The sequence below is a fragment of the Lepidochelys olivacea genome, assembly GCF_965140295.1.
Source record: "Lepidochelys olivacea isolate rLepOli2 genome assembly, chromosome: 12".
In the NCBI taxonomy this organism is placed as follows: domain Eukaryota; kingdom Metazoa; phylum Chordata; order Testudines; family Cheloniidae; genus Lepidochelys; species Lepidochelys olivacea.
Genome location: NC_140422.1, coordinates 16,395,778 through 16,412,716, shown reverse-complemented (window position 1 = coordinate 16,412,716; position 16,939 = coordinate 16,395,778). Strand labels below are relative to the sequence as shown.

General features: G+C 41.7%; 1 protein-coding gene across 11 annotated transcripts in view; it reads right to left on the bottom strand.

Annotated features, from left to right (window-relative positions):
• ZNF423 (zinc finger protein 423) overlaps positions 1-16,939 on the bottom strand; it is a 324,425-nt gene that overhangs the window by 244,478 nt on the left and 63,008 nt on the right. For 9 of the 11 annotated variants that reach the window (XM_084644430.1, XM_084644429.1, XM_084644433.1 and 6 more), the window contains exon 2: positions 8,173-8,232. The exons of the other annotated variants lie outside the window; for them this stretch is intronic. In XM_084644430.1, the coding sequence (XP_084500556.1) occupies positions 8,173-8,232 (60 nt within the window). The remainder of the gene's footprint in view (positions 1-8,172; positions 8,233-16,939) is intronic. 11 annotated transcript variants of the gene reach the window in all.

Sequence of the window (16,939 nt, the reverse complement as noted above, 5' to 3'; positions counted from 1 at the left end):
GAAGCCTGCACCCCAAACGCCATCCCAGAGCCCTCACCTCCAACCGGAGCCCTCAGCCCCTGCACACCTCAACCCTCTGCCCCAGTATCGTTCACTTATATAATCAAAGACATCCAAATTCAAGAAGAGGTTATCACAGGATTAACTATGTTCCACAGTCCATTGATAAAGTTCTCAAGTCTTCCATTTCTTGGAGAACACCTGCTGTGTCTGGAAGGATCAGATTTTACAATCCCTCAGGCCAAAACTTTAGCCAGAATCTTATTCATCTTGATTTACTAACAAAATTATCGTTTTTAATAACAGAGATGCCTTAGTTTGGCTGCAGCCCTGGGGAGGGGTGATTTCTGAGTTTCTGGAGGTTTTTAATGCTCACTCAACTTACTTTAAAATTGTTCTGATATGAAGGGAACCTATCCAGGAATTATTTTTCATTCTACCACTTAAAAGTTAAATAAGACAATAGCTACTACCTAAAAAAACAAAACAAAACAAAAAACACTGTTTCCACGTCACGGGGTGAGCTGGCCTTTTAAGGGGTTGAGGGCTCAACCTCATCTGTGCCATGTTTAACCCATCTCCCAACATGGAAGGAATGAATACCAGGGCCATGTGATGGGGAGCATGTGACTAATAATGGGGCTTGCTTGTGGAATATAAATTCAGTCCGAGGAGCGACACCTGAGAAAATAGACCTAGGAATGAGAACTAAGAACCACTGGACTAAGAACAGTCAGAAAAGGGCCAGTAAGGAGGCCTAGGCTGAGTAACTCTCCAGAGCTGCTAGGTAAAAGATCTGAGAGAGAGAACTGCAGGGAGAAGGAACTGCTTGGAGGAAAGTCTAAGTAGGGCTCAGACTAAGAACCCTGTGAGTGTGAGCTAGCCAGGTGGGCTGCGGGAAGATATGGGTTGCTTTGAACTTTAAATTAATAAATCAGACTCCAAAAAGGGGAAAGTGACTGAGAAAACACTTGCAATGTAATGTCTGATTAACTGGGGAAGAAGAGGAAAACTAAGGCAGTGTCAGGGCCTAATGCCAGAATGGGTAAGTCCTTCCTACACTTCCAAAAAAACAGTGCTTTCTTCTCTAATGCTCTTTTTGCAACAGAAATTTGAACCTATTCCCACAGCAGAGCATGTAAATGATTCAATGCCATGTTCGCTTACTCTCCACTGGAAACTCAGGTAGTCCAAAGGTTGGGGGTGTGAAGAAACAAAGCAAGGTTTGGCAAATGGAAAAGGAAGAAACATGTAGGTAGAGAAGCTTCCAAGATGGCAAGAAAAACAGAAAGTAAAATATCCCCCCTTAAAAATACCTGCCCATTTTAATGTATATGACAGCGCTGAGTTAGACCCAAGTAATGGAAAGATGTTGTTCCTCTTCTGCAACAGTTGAAGAGAGAGTTACAAATCAAAATACTTGGGAGGCACTGCACAAAGGTACAGCAGGAAAAAAGAAGTGACCACAGTGTGTATTTTGGGGTCTCAAAACAAAATCTGCACAAGGCTCTGGGTGGCAGGGCGGCGAGCTCTTGCCAGGCAGCGCAGCTGCAGAGCCGCAGCCTGACCTGGTGCTCTGTGCTGCACGGTGGCGTGGCTGGCTCCAGCCGGTCACCACGGCTGCCTGTCCTGGTGCTCTGTGCTGCGCGGTGGCGTGGCTGGCTCCAGCCGGTCACCACGGCTGCCTGTCCTGGTGCTCTGTGCTGCGCGGTGGCGTGGCTGGCTCCAGCCGGACACCACGGCTGCCTGTCCTGGTGCTCTGTGCTGCGCGGTGGCGTGGCTGGCTCCAGCCGGACACCACGGCTGCCTGTCCTGGTGCTCTGTGCTGCGCGGTGGCGTGGCTGGCTCCAGCCAGTCACCACGGCTGCCTGTCCTGGTGCTCTGTGCTGCGCGGTGGCGTGGCTGGCTCCAGCCGGACACCACGGCTGCCTGACCTGGTGCTCTGTGCTGCGTGGTGGCGTGGCTGGCTCCAGCCGGACACCATGGCTGCCTGACCTGGTGCTCTGTGCTGCGCGGTGGCGTGGCTGGCTCCAGCCGGACACCACGGCTGCCTGTCCTGGTGCTCTGGATGGCACAGCTGTAGCGCCGCCAGCCACCAGTGCTCCAGGCAGCGCAGAAAGGGGGCAGGGAGCAGGGGGGTTTGGATAGAGAACAGGGGAATTCGGGGTGGTGGTCAGGGGTGCTGGGAACAGGGGGGTTGAATGGGGACAGAGGTCCGGGGGGAGAGGGGGCAGTCAGGAAGGAGGCAGGGGTTGGATGGGGCGGCTGGGGACAGTCAAGGGCAGGGGTTCCGGTGGGAGTTAGGGGACAGGGAGCAGGGGGAGTGGATGGGGCAGGGGTCCCAGAGGGGCCGTCAGGGGACAGGGAACATGAGGGTTGGATGGGGCAAGAGTCCCAGGGGGCCATCAGGGGGCGAGAAGCAGGGGGGGTCAGATGAGGGTGGGGCGGGCCACGCCTGGCTGTTGGGGAGGCACAGCCTCCCCTAACCGGCCCTCCATACAATTTCGGAAACCCAATGTAGCCCTCAGACCAAACAGTTTGCCCACCCCTGGACTAGATGGTACAACAGCATATGCCAAGTCCAATACAGCAGAGGACGCAGCACAAACACAGCCGGGTCCTATCCTCTTCTCCTTCTTCATCTCCCCATTACCACCTCTTCTGCAACTCCCTAACCAGTGACCACTGCAGCAGAATAGCCTGAAAACCTACAGGTTCTGAGCCACCTACACCCCAGAAACTGATGGAGAAGAGTACCTCAGCAGATGAAATAAGGAGAGATTAGAACCCCCAAATCCTGCATGTAGATGTGGAGAGAAAAACATGCCTGCCTGCAACTTGAGTCCAGAGAGACTGAACAAGCAGTGTGATTTGAGAGGATTTGGGAAGGAAGAAGGAAAACACAAGAGAGAGACAATAATTGATACACAAGTTGAAAACAGTATAAAGCTTAATATATGTGCTGAACTACAGCATCTGCACAGGCCAGCACCCAGTGAATACAGCACTGAGTGCTTTAGAAATGAATGTAATAAACTGCCTACAACCATTCCTGCCAGTCACACTACTTCATTTCAAGGAGTTTGTTCCAGCATGACTGGTTTATGACACAGTATTTTTAACGTTTTGACTTTATTTACTGGCACTGATGGCACGCTGTCCTAAAGCAAACAAATTCTGAAAAGACACTTCTGTAAACATATCTATTACACACCACTGAACACTGTTATACTGACCACCGACAGTATAACACAACACACACCACCAATTTCCAAGTGCAATAGTTCGGGCTGACATTCCATCCCCAATTTGTGCTACTGGACCATGATTTTGCGTTCCCCAACTTCTCCGTTTGTGTCTCAACCCAAAGGCTACTGAAGCCTACTTTTGTGTTTAAGTATAATTTAAGTATAGCAAAAAGGCAGTCTGGAGCTACGTGTATCTCAGGAACTGACAAAAAGTGCAAGCCTTCTAGTTCACTGAGTTCCTGGGAAGAACACAAAATCTTACTCTGGTTGCCTCAGACAATTTAGCTTGGCTCCCCCAAGGCCTCCCAGCCTAGCTAACGAGAAATTCCCCAGAAAACCCCATATAAAAATGCTTTTTATACCTCTTTAAAAATGCCTTAGATTCTCTATATATTTGGTAAGACTTTTTACTTCTTTAAAATGTCCCTTGTTGCTCCTCTAGATAATGCTCCAGTGATGTATTACAACAGTAATACAGGACTGCAAAGCAATGGGCTACCCAGACAAATATTAAATCTTATTTTCCTCTTTGCTTAGAAGAAGCGGAAAACCGTTTGGCAAACCAGAGCTCTTGATGCTTCTCTGTCCTCCCACTGGAAACCCTGCCCAACCTACCCTATATCTGAGATGCTTTCTGTGTTAGATGTGAGGGCAGCAGTGCAAGCTTGCAAGTGTGGCAGTCACTGTTAACAGACAGAAGCAGGGTGAATGAGCATTCTACCTCTCTTGTCCTCTGGGACAGAACACATACCTGTCTATTAAACAACAAAACATTACTGATCTGCTAACTAAGACCCTGAGAGAGAGAGAGAGTGAGAGAGAGAGAGAGATTCTTGTCCTTTAAATTTAAGTTCAGAAACAATTATGCAAAATTGAAGAACTGGGAATGTTCTTACACATACCCTTTGCTAGCTCACAGACTAATACCAAGAGATTATTTTTCATATTATCCGAGCAACCTCTCTCTCATAATTAGGCTAGGAAGGATTAGATTTTTATCAGTAAATAACAGTAAACATCAATTTCACAGTACGTACACAAACCGATGAAGAATATTTCCATCTACAATAACTGAAATGTACAGAGAGATGAAGTAAGAAAAATGCGGCTTAAGAATTTATTAGAGTTTGATTTAAGGATGTTTTATTTTGTATACTTTAACATGTGATCTTGACAATTTGTGTTTTAACGGTTATAAAACTTTTACTTTTTTAATCTCAGTGTAATATTTAATATCATTAAATAATTGTCAACACCCAATAATTTCCCAAAACTGTGAAAATTTTAATCCATAAAAATTGGGAAAAAATGCTTAAAGTCCATGATTTTGCATAATTGAAAATTTAAAAAACTCTTAAAATCATAAAAATATAAAAATGTAACTCTTCCAAGCTTACTTATAATGTATTCTATTGATTCTAAAAATTAATACACACAGCTTAAATTATGATAGAAAACTGTCATTTACAAAACTAGTTCAAGTCACGTTTAAAGAAGCTGAACTGATTCCCCAACAGTAAGAAGGCTTGGACTTCTGTAAAACCTTTGAACTGGACAGATAACTGGGAGAAGAGCTTTTAATCTCCTGTCTAGGTAGAGGTTAAAATTTTAAATAAAGAAAAGAAAACCAACTGAACTAAAAAGGCAAAATCCTTGCAGTAAATAATCAATGTGATGCATAAAAACATAGCCACATGAATTCCATTGACAACATGCACATTGATAAATCTCCACATGTTGCATTAAATATCGTCTGCAAATCAATGATTTGTAAGCATCCTCCATTGTTCAGAACCTCATTGAAACTTTGACAGTGAAGTGCTATTTTAGGAAAAACTGAAGTAGCCACTTTAACGAAGTTTGAGCATTTGTGGTACTTTGAAAGCTACAACACCTCAACAAGAGTTCTATTTCCATCATTCCAAAATACTTCTAATTTACAAGTTACAGTAATCAGGAAAGCCAGTCCAGCAAACACTGAAGTCAACAATCACATGCTTTCAAACCTACTGAACTAGCTCTTACAGTTGTAGGAAGTTCACTGGCTCTGCATTTCCTGTCTTGCAGAGATCATAATGCCAAAGGACTGGAACTTGTAAACTCTGCAGCCCTCAGCTGAACAAGGGCTCTGCTTCAGCACAGTTTAAATACTGTGTACACCTAGAGCTTCAGTCACACCTCATGGGACATCAGCATTGGCATGACAGCGAGATTTTGTTAACTGCGGTTCAGACAACTTATTACCCTCTACAATAAAATATTTTTGGAAATTAATTTTTGGAAGAATCAAAAAAATTCTAGTTGACTACCTACTGCTTTGAAAATGCCTCTTCAACCCTAGGATTTGGATAAAATTAACCCTAATATTTTTCACAAATTAAGATTTATTTTAAAAAAATCCGTTTTCTATGCAAATCTAAGCAAGAGAGGCTGGGTTGTTTCTGCTTAGGCAACAACATACATTCTCAACTATTTTAGTGTTGTATGGTAAGGCCATCATTAGAAACAGAACTTAGTTTAAGGCTTGCAATGTAAGTGTCCCACTATGCAACTAAATAAGGCCACGTCTGCACTAGAAAGGCGTGTCAGTACAAGTATACCCTCCTAGTGCAGACACAGCTTATACCAGCAAAAAATTGCTGTTTTAGCTTATACTGGTTCAGAGAGCAAAGTAAGTTATATCAGCAAAAGCATTTTTATGCCAGTATAATGGTTTAATCGAGCTTTTGCCAATACAGAAATCCTACTAAAAAAAAAAAAAAAAAGTCATACATCTAACCAACATTGCGGTAGTAGCTAAAGTTACTACCGTAGACCTGGCCTAAGAAGCTTCATTAGCTCAGGAAAGACAGTGGTTGTGCACACAAGCCAGAAGATAATTCCTCAGAAGTCACAGTGGATCTATTTCCATCCACACACAGATGTGCACAACACCTGAGAAGAAGAGTGAGGAATATGTTAATTTAAAACATCTGGCAAATGGTTCACCCTTAACAAGTCCAGTTTTTGGACTTTTGTTTTTTCAAGGGGAAAAGGTATATTGTTGATTTGGGCTGGGGAATGTAGGGGCATGAAATGAGAAGCTGAAGCATGTTTTCCCCCCTTTATTGAAGTTCTACATCACACTACTAGAGTTAATGCAAACAGGAAGATCATAAAAGAACATAATGAAAGTCTTGCACACTGGGACTAAGGGACTGGTTTCAGTTACTGAATATAGATTTGGAGGCACACCACACAACAGTGAGTAACTCCACAGTATTACACCACTATATATTATGGCTTCTTAATGCTTTTTCTATATAACTCTTCAGCCTTATTCCAGTCTGCAGCCTCATGCCTCCTGTATCGTATCCTATCCAATATAAAGGCTTATAAGATTAAAATTCACCTCTACAAAGTGTGTCAACATGCATTTCCTTAAATTAGATGTAAAGTAGATCACACACACAGTACACAATTGTAATGTATCATTCCAAGGGTCTAGAGTTAGAATTACTCGTATTTCCAACTAGTAACAGGACACCCTGTTGCCCATTATCTCAGCTTTGTGAGAAAATGGGAGCAGAAACAGCTAATTTGTGAAAACTCTTTCACAAGCTCTTCTTATACCTCCAATATATCCACTAACCTCACTCAGAAAACCCAAATGCACTCCATCCTACTGACATGTATAGATATATTTTTTGTACCTCAGATTTAATATAATTCAGGATTTTTGATAGATAACATTGGTTACTCAACTCCACTGCTGTTTGAAACTAAGGTCAAGCAAGAAAGACTGAGAGTGCTCTTTTCATGCACTGTTAGCTCCAGGCACAAAGGGGCCTTCTGCATCACAGTCAGGGGTTTTCAGCAGCAGGAATATTTGCTATCAAAGAACAGTGAAAATACAAATCGTTCAAAGCAGCCATAGTGGAAAAGATGCTGTACCCAGAACAACATACACTATGTTTTGTACAAAATGGAATGCCACAAGTACCATGGCAAAGACAAATTTGTCTTAAAGACCAGCCAGATACTGACTATGGTGAGAAAAATCCCTTGTGAGCTTGTTTCCCAATGATTCTTATAATATCCACACTGAATGGGGATTTATTACCATTGTTTATTTTCATATTACTGTTTAGCATCTATTTAAATTGTGAATTCTTGTGGTCTACCACTACTATAATACCACAATGTGTTTCTATATTAAGACACTATTGAAGCACCGTTAATGTTAACCATTTTATCACCTTAAAATCAAAAGAAATTATATACAAATTTGCCTTCTGAGAATTCCATAGATATTACACAGACAAAATATGTACTCCAAATCAAAATAGCATTAAGTACATCAGATTGGGTAAATAACTTGCAACCAACCATACACCTAGACTAATCTGACATTCTAACTTGCTTAATCTACTTTAGTTTCTGAGCCCCTTTTTATTCAGATGTTCAATAGGTTTACAGGTTCTAGACACACGTCAGGTTTACACAGAGACTGGTAAATACATTAGATCTTTCCAAACTTATGTTCACCTGATCTAAGAGTGCTTTGTAATTTCTTCCAAGAAGAGCAATACATACATTTCAATTGAGATTGAGTTTAAAATTCCTATTAGAGTAGTTTTTATGTAATTAGATTGGAATGAATGTGCAACAGCGCCATTGCAGAAAACTTCAAAGCAGTTATACTGGAGAAATCACAACCCATTTCTGTGTGCCCACAAGAAGAAAGAATGGCTCTCTGGAGGATAAGAGTATATTAGTCTCTGTATGTAATAGATTTTATTGACCATATGGAACTGATATAAAAATTGTGTTGCAGTGGGTAGTCTTGGATTTGAGACAGGAATGTGACACAAAATACAGTTTCTGTAAAATGCCTGGCTGCTTTCTGGCAGCCTTTGCAATCAGAAAAACCTAGAACATTTACCTGATTGAGTCACTGATGAGTCCCAGTTCAAAGCAAAATCTGAAGATTCACCCTCTTCGACTGAAAGAGAACAAAATACAGTTTGTGATTTCTAAACAAAACGGGAAGCACGAGATAATTAGAGCCCCATATACTATTAAAGTGTTACAACAGATTTCTGCACCAGTGAAGAAAAGATTATTTTCCATAAAATAATTTTAGGGTGATAATTTAGTAAAGTTTCTGTTCAAACATTTTCAACTTGGCTACTAAATCTGTGCCTGAATATTTTTTTCCCCATATACAAATTACCAAATTTGCACATGCAGATGTGAGTGAGGTTTAACTACCACAATGTATTGCGGATGTGCAGATTTAGGGGGTTGGTGCACACAAAAACTGCAAATTTGTGGCTGCAAAGAGACTGTTTTGAAAATTTCACTCTAACATATCACACCAAAGATATGTTCTATGAAAACAATATTGATGGACGTAATTAAACAATATGAAGAACTACAAAATTTATGATGTTTTAAAAAGTTTGGTATCCAAAACACTATATGTTATGTATGGACACATTTTGTAATACTGCAGTCACATACGCACTTTTTCTTTAAAATATTTATATTGTAATTTAAGGCCTGATCATGTGAAGACAATGGGGGTAGGATGCTCAGTATCTTTCAGAATTAAACACTTATCTAGCACTTGGGAAAGAAGTAAACACAACATTTTATCTTTAGCTGTTCAAATTTTGTTTAGCCAACCTTGTGCCCCTTAGAAACAGCCAAGAGACCAGCTGCCAACTAGGAGCCCAATTCTATTCCCACTTCAGTCAATAGTAGTTTTACTATTGTCAAATTGTGTGCATTTGAAAGTCAGAGGTGCAGAGATTGTCAACATGCCCCTTTATAATCATATACAACAGTGTCCTTATTTCTCCCTCAAAAATATAGTTTGGATATTGGACCTTTATTCTCTGACATACACCATTTTACTGTACACTCAACACTACTACCCGCCCTTATCCACACCTCACTTCATCTAAAAAATGGACATCTACAGGATTCTGCAGCTGAAGTCAATGTACCACTCTAAATTCACATTCCATAGCTCCCATTGACTACACTGGTCGTTGTATGCCCAGACCTTAGAGCTAGGTTTACAGCCCTTAGATTCAATTATTATTACCTGGAAGCCTCATTTTTTTTCCAACAAGCTCTAATATCCTTGATGCAGTTCTAGCAAGTTGATGTAGGTGGTTTTAAAAAGAAATTGGAAATAGAAAAGATAGCTAAATGGGTAATATAAAAATATTTTTGATGCACTGTAATCTAATGGGGAGATTGCACAACAAATGTACATTCCATAGAAGGCTACAACTACTGTAGCGCTATTGTATAATTTTATTACTTCAACAAAGATTGGCCACTTCGGTTGATGCTGATGATCCTTTAAAATTAGCTGTAGTCTTTTAAACAAACCTACATGAACACAAAAGCACATTTCACAAAATATTATATTTGGAATGATGGAAAACAAAGTATAAAATGTGAAAATCAATAACAAAACTGCCATTTATTTTGACACAAGTAGGACTGGGCCAAACATTTGCTCTAGTAAAAGGTTCACCCACCATTTTGTATCTCTGAGACCACCATCTTGTTTCATTTTTGTGACAAGTACTAAAATGCAAAAGGAATATTCTGGACATAATGAGATTAAATATTGCTTCAGCTCTTAGAACAGATATGTTTGTGTTTCAACAGTAAAATTACATGTACATTGGGAGAAGATATTTTTCCCCCAACATGTCAATTAAGCTAACTTTATACTGCATGTCTTATTCAAAAAGGATCAGCAGAACGTTTTTATCTGATTATGGAAAAAAAAATTTTAAATCACTTTTCTAATGGATAAGAGAATAAAACTTACTAAATCTGCTAAAAAATATGGCAAGGCCTTAACTTCAATAACAGTTAAATAAGAAATATATGGAACCACTGTTGGTCCTCTGTAATTTTAACAACAGACTAACTCACATTTTAGCTAAACACAGGAGACTGCTACAGTCCTTGATTTCACTTGATTTCAACAGTACAACAACACTATACTTTTAGGAATCCCTTAAATGAGGCCAAAGGTTAAATGCTTAAAAGGTTAAATGAATGCCTTTACTGGCATTAATTTGTTTTGCTCTGCTGAGTGGATGAGGGAGGGAGACCACTACATTTTTATATTTAAATGAAGATGACAACACTTACATTCATTGAATATTACTGTCATGATTTCAGGTTCTTCCCCACACACACATGCAAACACATCACCTCATCTAACATTTTCATGCATCAAGGGAGTCGATTGCCTCACTAGTTTAGCCATAAATGCATTTTAGCTGTTGTTGCTCATCCCACTAATTTTTCCTCTCTCTTTTTTCATTTTCTTTTTCCTTTTTTCTTCCACTTCTCTCTCTCTCTCTCTCTCTCGCTCTCTCTTTTTTTCTTTTAATAAACACACTATCTTTACAGGCTCAAGGATGAGAAAAAGTAATAGCAACCCCCCTTGGAGGTATTGTTACATCTGACTACTGTGCAACTGAACAGGTTTTCTTTATCCAGCCGAACAGGAGTTCAAATTGGTCTCTTCAACAATAAGGTAACTGGCAGGAGCGATAGGAAAAAAAGAAGCCAGATCACTTCACACTGTTCAAGATGGGTGCTTGCTGTGGAAGCAGGAGCACATAAGGTAGCAAGTGGTACAAAAAGGCTGGCATGGTTAGTCTTGTACTTCCCTGAAATTATTCTACAGCACCATAACAATGCATGGGGCCTAAGGGACAATTAGAAAGATAGACTAATCTCTTTGGACAAGGGACCTAAGCGGGGCCTGCAAACACTCAGGTACTCGTGTGCCCAACTGTTTGCAAGACCAGACCCTAAATTAGACATCAGGCACCAAGGGATGTCAAACACAGTATGAGAATCAGTGATCTAAGGAAAGCCTTTAACATAAAAATAATCATTCTGCACACCAATATGATTAACAAGCCACAGCTATTTAACTATCTGTTCCATTAATATCCTGTCCTATGCACTTTGACAGGTAGGGAGGGAAGGATGGCCCCATGATTAAAGTGCAGAACTAGGAGTCAAAAAATCTGGGTTAATTTTCCAGCTCTGTTATAGACTTCTAGTGTAATCTTAAATTACCTAACCAGCATATACTTCTCTATTAAAAGAGGATAATACCTCACAGAGGTGTTGTGAGGCTTTTCTCATTGGCATATCTAAATCATTTGGACATAAGCACACATTATATAAGCACACATATTTGAAGTGGGGGGAGGGGTTATGTCTGCTGAGACAGTAAATATCCAAGCATTAAAAAAGTTGACAGGACAGCATTACCTTAAACTAAAAACTTTAATACTTGACCATCAAGGGCTAAATTCTGCCCTCTGGTGCATGAGTCCTCTGTTGATTTCATTTGGAAGGTCAGGATACATATGTTAGAAGTTTCCTGTGTTGGTAAAGGAAGGGCTGTGTAAAGGCTTTGTCCAAACTGGAGGTGAAGTCCCTGCTCATCCAGTGAGTGGAATAAAGGTTCAATATTTTGATTACAGGCTCAGCAGGTCCTCCCAAGGAGCAAACAGCAGGTCAGAGTGGGGTTTGACTGCTGAGGTTACATAGGCATCTCCAATTCTCACCACTGAGAGCAGTGAGTCAGAAAAACCTTGTTCATAATTTTAATTTTAGTTAGGGAGATGTTTACTTTAGTTTGCTTTCCCTGTCTGTCCTTACGTGTTATCTCTTTTATTATTTTCTGACATGATTTGAAGCCTGGTTCAATTTACCTTCTCTATTCTATATATTTGTTTATAGCAGTATTACTAGACTTTGTAAATAAATTATCTCTGTTTCCCCCTACCTTGTGGAGACTGGTTCATTTAAAACAATAATAGTAATAGGTGCAGCAGAAGGGAACAGAATCTAAGGGCAACACTTTCAAGATATGCTACTCAGTAATATACGGGATCTACGGAGACCATTCTTAACCAAAAAATGGTAAACGCTAAAAAGAACACTACACTGGTGGTACTGAAAACCTGTTTATTGTGTAAATCCTGTACCAGAAAGTTCCACCCAACTGTGTCGTGCAGATGGCTAAGTGGTTTAAAGATTGTCACAAATGATAAATGAATTATGCCAAAAATATAATGCCTAGAACTGATCTGTTGCTAAATAGGCTCGTGCCACGTTCAAATTGATGGTAGCCCTTATGAAGTCCAGAGACTATGTGGGGTCTAGGATCAATTTCGACACTGACTCTGAGCAACAAAAGAAATTGGAGCAACATGGAGGTTGATGCATGGGCTTCTTGCCTGGACAGCACAGCTAGAAGCCAATTGTTGAGACAAGGAAACACAAGGACACCATAACAACATCTGACATAAGCTTCTACGATGAAAAACACCTTGGTGAAGACCTGGGGAGCAGCAGCTATTCCAAAGGTGAGCACTCTGTACTGGAAATAGTGAACGCCCACTGTGAATCTCAGGAAACGTCTGTGGGCTCCATGGACATCCATGTGAAAATAAGCATCCTTCATATCGAGAGCCATAAACCACATGCTCTTCTCTGACAACAGGATAATTGCTGCCAGCATGACCATACGAAACTTGAGCTTGTGAAAGAAGCGATTAAGGTGCCGAAGATCGAGGACTGATCTCCATCTGCCTGTCTTCTTGGGTATCAGTAAGTAAGCTGAGTAGAACCCTGTTCTATCACTTCATCCAGAGATAAGGAGGGAAATCTAGCTGGTTGTGGAACCACTGTCGGGACCGGACTAAGGGATTCTTCCTCTACTATAGGATCCGAACACCTGCTGGAAGGATCCCTTAGGGGGAGGCAGGTGAAGATTCCCTTGTGGACTAGGCTGGGGGGAGGTATAGGGACAAGATTCCCCAGTATGGTCAATAGGCTGGATCCCAGGGAGGTTGTGATGGTCCCCACGGCATGGGGTACCAATGGCTCAGAGATGATTGAGGTGGTAGATGCTCCCATGGACGTGGCAGTCTCCGTGAAGGTGCGTAGTGGCGATAAGACGTGGTCGGTTCCTCTCCCAGTTCTGATTCATCAGAGAAGGAAAAGATTTACTCAGGTTCCAAAGCCAGTACCACTGGAGCCAGTGGAAGGGTGTAAATTATCAGAGCAGACGGTGAGGGATCCCGTACCTCAGGCATATCCTGTGGTAGAGAAATTATCTCTCCAGAAGTGGAGGGGCATGATAGATGGGGTGACTCCGGGTTTGGCCAGGTGAACACATCCTGGGACGCGGCTCTGGCTCCAGATCTCCCCGCTGTAAGAGGCACCCTCTCCTTCTGGGTATCAAATGGCACGATGGACTTTCCTGGAACAGGACAATCCCACATCTTTTGGGATGCCAGTGATAACAATACCAATGGACCAGTGCTCAGAACCGCCAGATTCCATTGCTTGTGTGACTTCTTCTCAGGTCTATGGGACTTAGCACGTGATCTGTCACCATGTCTCGAACTCGTGGAAGGAGTGTTCACTTTCTTCGATTTTGAGGAAGACTTAGTCCCATGCTTATAGGTATGTTTCCTTACCTCATGACTAGGCCCCGCTATGGGGTCCGTGGGGGGTGATTCCGACAGCACCAGATTTGGACATGGTAGCAGGAAACAGCTCCTCACTAATTCAGTCCAATGTATGTGAGGGTTCCCTGGCCTGGGTCCGAGTGAGGTCTCGAGGAGAACTCCATGAGGCGCTTCCAGAGGCAGAAAGCCTGCCCTTCTCAGATGTAGCTGGGGAAGGATAGGCAAATACTGCACCTGGTCACACAGGAGCTTCTCCCAAGCAGGACAGACAGCGTTAGTGATCGTCGCTGACCAAGAAGGAATGCAGGCAAGAGGTGCAGAGTTTGAAGCCCGGAGTCCAGGGCATAGTCCAATACCCGCGTGACAGTACAGGGGAGGAGGGATTGGCGAAGAAGACAAACAAAAAAATAAACCCAAATCTAGACCAAGTACTAAAACTACAATAAAAGTACAATAAACTGGTAAAACTAATCTAAAAACTGGCAAACTATGTACACTGTCTTATTTCAAAGTGCGTCAGCGATGAGGACACTGAAAGTTCCGACCCAGACCGCCCAGCCATGAGAAGGAACTGCGGATGCAGTTAGTCTGCCCCGCCCTTTGTCAGATGAAAGCACAAGGTGAGCCAGGGCTCAAGCAAGGAGCAACAGACACTATTTTCGAGTTCTCTGACTCTGGGAACATAGCAGACATGCATAACCCTCACTGGAATACAATAGGGCCCTTCATTCAAAGAAGAATAAATGTTTTCTGAGAAACAATGGACAAAACCATAATTAACCAAAATCAAGGATTAGACCCTTCCATAGGTGCCATTTAATCACTTTGATGATGCAAACACAGAAATCTAAACTACTACTGTTCAGCAACAGCAGAACGCAGCTACTGCTAAACCACTGAGAGAGAGGTGCTGACTTTGTGATTTCCTGAGGGGGGTGCTCGACTCCTGCTCCACCCCAGGCCCCACCCCCATTCCACCCCTTCCCCCAGCTCCCACCTCTTCCTGCCCCCGCTCCAGTCCCGGAGCGCCCATGGAGTCAGCACCTATGCACTGAGACTGAGACTGATAGAAAGATGCAGAAGTATTCGAAACATTCTCCTTGGGAAGTACAGCATGGAAATATTAAAGGAAAGAGAGGTGAAGTTTAAGGATGTAAGCCAAGATTTTAAAAAGCAGCTAGTGATTTTGCCTCAACTTGAGACACCTTAAAGGGGCCTGTTTTCTTGAGAGCAATGCTCAGCACTTCATAAAAAAACAGTGCCCTTTAAGGTGTTTCACACTGGACTGAAACATTTTAGAATCTTGGCTACCTCTACATTTAAATTCCAATTATTCTTGTCAGTTACACACACCCCCCTTTCCCCCACTTTTCTCCAAACTATAAAAGGTGTTTGTGCATTCAGGTATGGTTGTAGTGAGAAACAACGGCGATGTAAAAGGTTCATACTATATCTGCTCCCTCTGAGTCATTGTTTTGAAATGTCTTAAAAAAAAATTTCACTCCTATTAGTAATGCAGAGCCAATATAGCTAGAGAACAGCAACCTGAATTGTATTCTGCTTCATGCATCATCAACAAAAGAGTCAGTCATGTTCCAAGTACAGTATATTATTGGTGATTATGTCAGTTTTCAGATCTCAGGTTGAATTCATAGTCAATTTTAAAAACAGAGTTAAAAGTAGTTTCAAAGTACTAAAATCTTCTCTGAGTTCCTTTATCAGTGTTTGTGGCCTTACCCTTATTTTTGTTTATTGTTAAAAATCTTCTCTCCCCTGTTGCTGTGTGAATGACCTACATAAACCACAGTTGAGATAAACTGACTGACTGAACAGACGAAAAGGGGAAACAAACTGTGCACCCAAATTGTCATCCAGTGCACGAAGTGAACAAACTGGAAACAAGGAGAGGCGCTCTTTTAGTTTAATTCTTCAAGTACAGTAATCTTGGTGCTTCTAGTAACTATGGTCATAAAGAACTTTCACAGTTTCTAAATTGACAGTATCCTTTTAATGCAGTTTGTCTGGGAAGCAACTATGAAGTTGAACCCTCTAGAAAAAAAAATGTCTTGGAATGAATTTCCATGCAAAGAGCTTTGAAAATGTCCTTGGCTAGCACATACAGAAAATCTTCTTGTGATAAACTCAAAGGGCCAGATTCTCCAGTTCACTAAGGCCACTTTGTGCTGTGCAAGTAGAGAATTTCCCATGTGCAGGGGGAATTTCTGCTGGCACAGAGCTGCCAGAGGAGGCACAGCACCTTCATACACCAGTTGACGCCTCATGCTGACATAAAAAAGAAGAGGGAGCAGGTCAGGGATGGGCTTGCTGAAGAAATGTTGGGGGGTGTGGCAGAGGTGGATACCCAGTTCTCCACTCGCGTAAGGGACCTTAAGCCAGCAATGCCAGCAGCATTAGAACAAGATGCCTTTCTGCTCTAATTTATGACAGGAGTAGGCAGCCCTGATCAGGGAGCCACAACCAGATCTCTCTGGCCACCACTCTTCACTACAACCAAGCACAGCTCAGATACAGTAGGGAACTGTGGGCAGATACTCCATTCATTAAACAGTATTACACAAATCCAAATGTTTACATTTTGCCAGCTTATCTTAGATGTTCTCAGAGGATATTTATTTAATTGCTAGGTCACTGGTGCTGGAGACTAAAAGGTTTTGGTCCTCTGCACTCAAAGAAACGTCAGAAAGAATTCAGCACCCATTCCCGCATGAATCTGAAAATCTATTTATGGGTGTGCCATTACCTGAACTCCATTCATAGTACAGTGCTTATTTAACACTTGATCACTCCCAGGAAAGAAGTTAACCTTATCAAACCAAGGCACTTCTGAGCCACATGTTGATTTCTAGATGCAATCAAACCTTACAAATGAGCAACAGCCCCTTAACAGCTCAGATTCTATATGCATACTTCTTATCCATAGCCTTCAAGGGGTGAAGAGAACTATTGACATGATAGGATTGTACTAATATTTGCCTTAGAATAAAAATACTACAGTGTTCTATCCTAAGAGTCAAAAACAATGGCATAATATTATTGGCCCCAATTTGGAAAAGTACTTAACCACATGTTTAACTTTCCGTGCCCTGTCTAAATAGGGAATCAGGTGACTTTCCTGAATCAGAGCTATTATGTTTTGGACCATTACGG